Genomic DNA, 2,513 nt, shown 5'->3' with positions numbered 1-2,513 from the left:
TGTTTAGTACTACATTACGTGTGGTTGGTAAGATGATTCTTCCTACAGAAAAATTCTTTCTTTTTTTTTGATACTGGAAGTTGAACTCAGGACTTTGCCCTTGTCAGGCAGGCATTGTGCCATGGAGCTATATCCCCATTTCACACATTATTTAAATTTAGCACTGTCCATAACAGTGGATAGAAAAGTGCATTCACAATGCTAGCAAATGCTCTCGACATCAATTAATCTTTTTGAATGAGGCAGTGCAAAGAAAATAATGAAAAAATTAAACCAGAGCACAACTCCTTATTTGTACTTTTCCTCGTCATTTCCCCATCCCACCTCAGTCTTCATGGAAATGCTCTGTCCGACTCAGCTCTTGCCAACATTTCCCCACCCTTGGGCCCCACCACACATCCATTCCCATCTGCTGTTCACTTCAGACCTTCCCGAACATGCAAAAAGCCTTCCCCACCTCAGTGATGGTCTTCAGCTCCTCTCTGGTTGCTGAGAATGCAACATGCCTAGGGGACCCCTACACATATGCCTGGCCTCCCAGGGCCTTCTTCACTCCTAGCCACTAAGCATGTTTGCTCTGCTTTCTACCACAACCACCTCCTCCCTTGAGACCAGGGCACTCACCACCCCCACTGAAACTCCCCCCTGGAATCAGCAATCCAAAGGCCTCAGGCTGACCGCAGCCTCCCTCCCACCCCTGCCCTCAGCCCACACAGCAACCCTCTGGAGGGCAGGCCTCCCCCATGTCCCTCAGATGCCTCCTACACAAAAGGACAGAAACAAAGCCAAAAATACTGCCATGACTGAAAGCCTTTATTAGCGTTTGTTGCTGACAACAGTGGGGCCTCCCCTTCCATGAGACATCATGGCCCTGACAGAGCCTCAGAGGCTTCCCACTAGGCGCTGCTCAGCACTTCTCAGGCATTGTTTCTCGGCTCAGGTGCCTCATCCGAGAATAGGAAGGACACATCCAGGATGACAGGGGCACATTCACGGTTGTTGTCGGCTTCTGTCCCTCCGTCTTCGGCGTCGGTGGGCATCCCAACATTGTTGTTGCCCTCGGAGTGTACCAGTGTCAAGACGTAATCAGTAAGTGAGTCGACCATGGCTTGGAGAAAGTCGTATGTGGTGGATGACAAGGCCGGGTTGTATTCTTCAGGCAGAATGCAATATATGTGAGCCACAGGGAACTGCTCCTCAGGACCTGAAGCAGGGTCTTCCTGCTCAGTGCTGTCTTCATAGGGACCGTCTTGGTTCGTTTCTTCACACATGATGGCTGCTAGTTTTCGCTCAGGTCTGCCCTGGCACTTCACAAGCTGTACTAGGTCTCTGAAGCCCTCAGCCCTCAGCCGTGCCCATTGTATCCCCATCTCCTCTCTCATTGGTCAGCAGCTGCCTTTGTGACAGAGTAGACTTTGTGATGCCGTGGATGTCCACTGGGCTCTGCTCAAGCGTCAGCGTGGGGATGTTCATGATATATACCTGGTTGCCCTAATAGTTGAAAACATTTTTGATGCAACTCGAACATTCTATTGGACCTGAACAGTCTAGCAAAATGTGTGTTTCAACGAAAATGCTGTGACTTCTGGAGCACACAATAGGAGTTCTCTGACCCTAGTCTCACACTGTTTTTGAGATCTTTCAGATTCATTTGTAAACCATTGTTCACTGATAGCCACACTGCAGCCTTTGACCATTAGAGATTAATTTCTCTTTGTGATAGAGGTGAACAAATAACAATTTTGCTTCCATTTATCAACTTCCTTAAAAGTATATGATAAATATTTCTAGCTGTCTTGTTTAGGCTGTCTTTCACACTGTTTATATTTGTCATTTTTCTCATGGGTGGAACACAATCTTTCCAAATATTTCAACTTAAAATAATGTTGAATAATATGCGGGACTGTTGGGAAACCCCGAACAACTGTTTTGGAGGCCACATTTATATTCCCAGTTGATTCACCTATAAAGCTTCACAACACGGATGTGTCACCCATGCTCATTTAAAGTAGAAGACTTTTATTCTCTCTTCTTGATACATACAAAGCAAAGTAGGACTTTAATAATGTTGTTTTTATAGGTCTTATTCCTATGCCTACTTTTATAATTTAATTATCTATTCTACTAGTTTCATATTTCTTTGGTTTTTAATCCCTTGTTCTCAACCAGTTATTCTCATTATTTACAAAATAGGTGGGGATCTGGTTTTAAAATCTCTTATGATTTGTGTCTAGATGTCCCCCAAAAGCCTCATGCTGTCATGGGGTGGGCTCCTAGTTTTGGATTGACCCATGGTCCAATGGGATTATGGGTGTGAGTGCTGCACCCACCCTGCCTTGGGTGTAGCAGAGTGGGTAGCCTGCATACAATACAAGGGAAGGAAACAGGCTTGTGTGCTGCTGCTCTTCCCTTTTGGCTCTTGTTGTTTTTGCTGTTTTCTACTACCATGAGCTGTGGCCCTCTTCCATGTGCCACTCTACCTAGGAGCAAGCTGATTATGACTGAAACCTGCA

The 2,513-nt window shown here is 45.8% G+C and overlaps 1 protein-coding gene across 1 annotated transcript; it reads right to left on the bottom strand.

The window, feature by feature from the left end:
• Positions 1-792: 792 nt before the first annotated feature.
• On the bottom strand, positions 793-1,370 carry LOC102030368 (huntingtin-interacting protein M). The gene has a single exon (XM_005414826.1). The coding sequence runs from the start codon at positions 1,368-1,370 to the stop codon at positions 918-920; it is 453 nt and encodes a 150-aa protein (XP_005414883.1). The 3' UTR covers positions 793-917.
• Between the last annotated feature and the right edge of the window lie 1,143 nt (positions 1,371-2,513).

Source organism: Chinchilla lanigera, unplaced genomic scaffold (assembly GCF_000276665.1).
Source record: "Chinchilla lanigera isolate Chin_1 unplaced genomic scaffold, ChiLan1.0 scaffold00200, whole genome shotgun sequence".
Lineage (NCBI taxonomy): Eukaryota > Metazoa > Chordata > Mammalia > Rodentia > Chinchillidae > Chinchilla > Chinchilla lanigera.
The sequence above is the reverse complement of the archived record's forward strand: the minus strand, read 5'-3'. Positions and strand labels throughout refer to the sequence as shown.

Excerpts from the sequence above, each read along its gene's own strand:
- LOC102030368 (XM_005414826.1), bottom strand. The coding sequence starts at position 1,370 with ATGGGGATACAATGGGCACGGCTGAGGGCTGAGGGCTTCAGAGACCTA.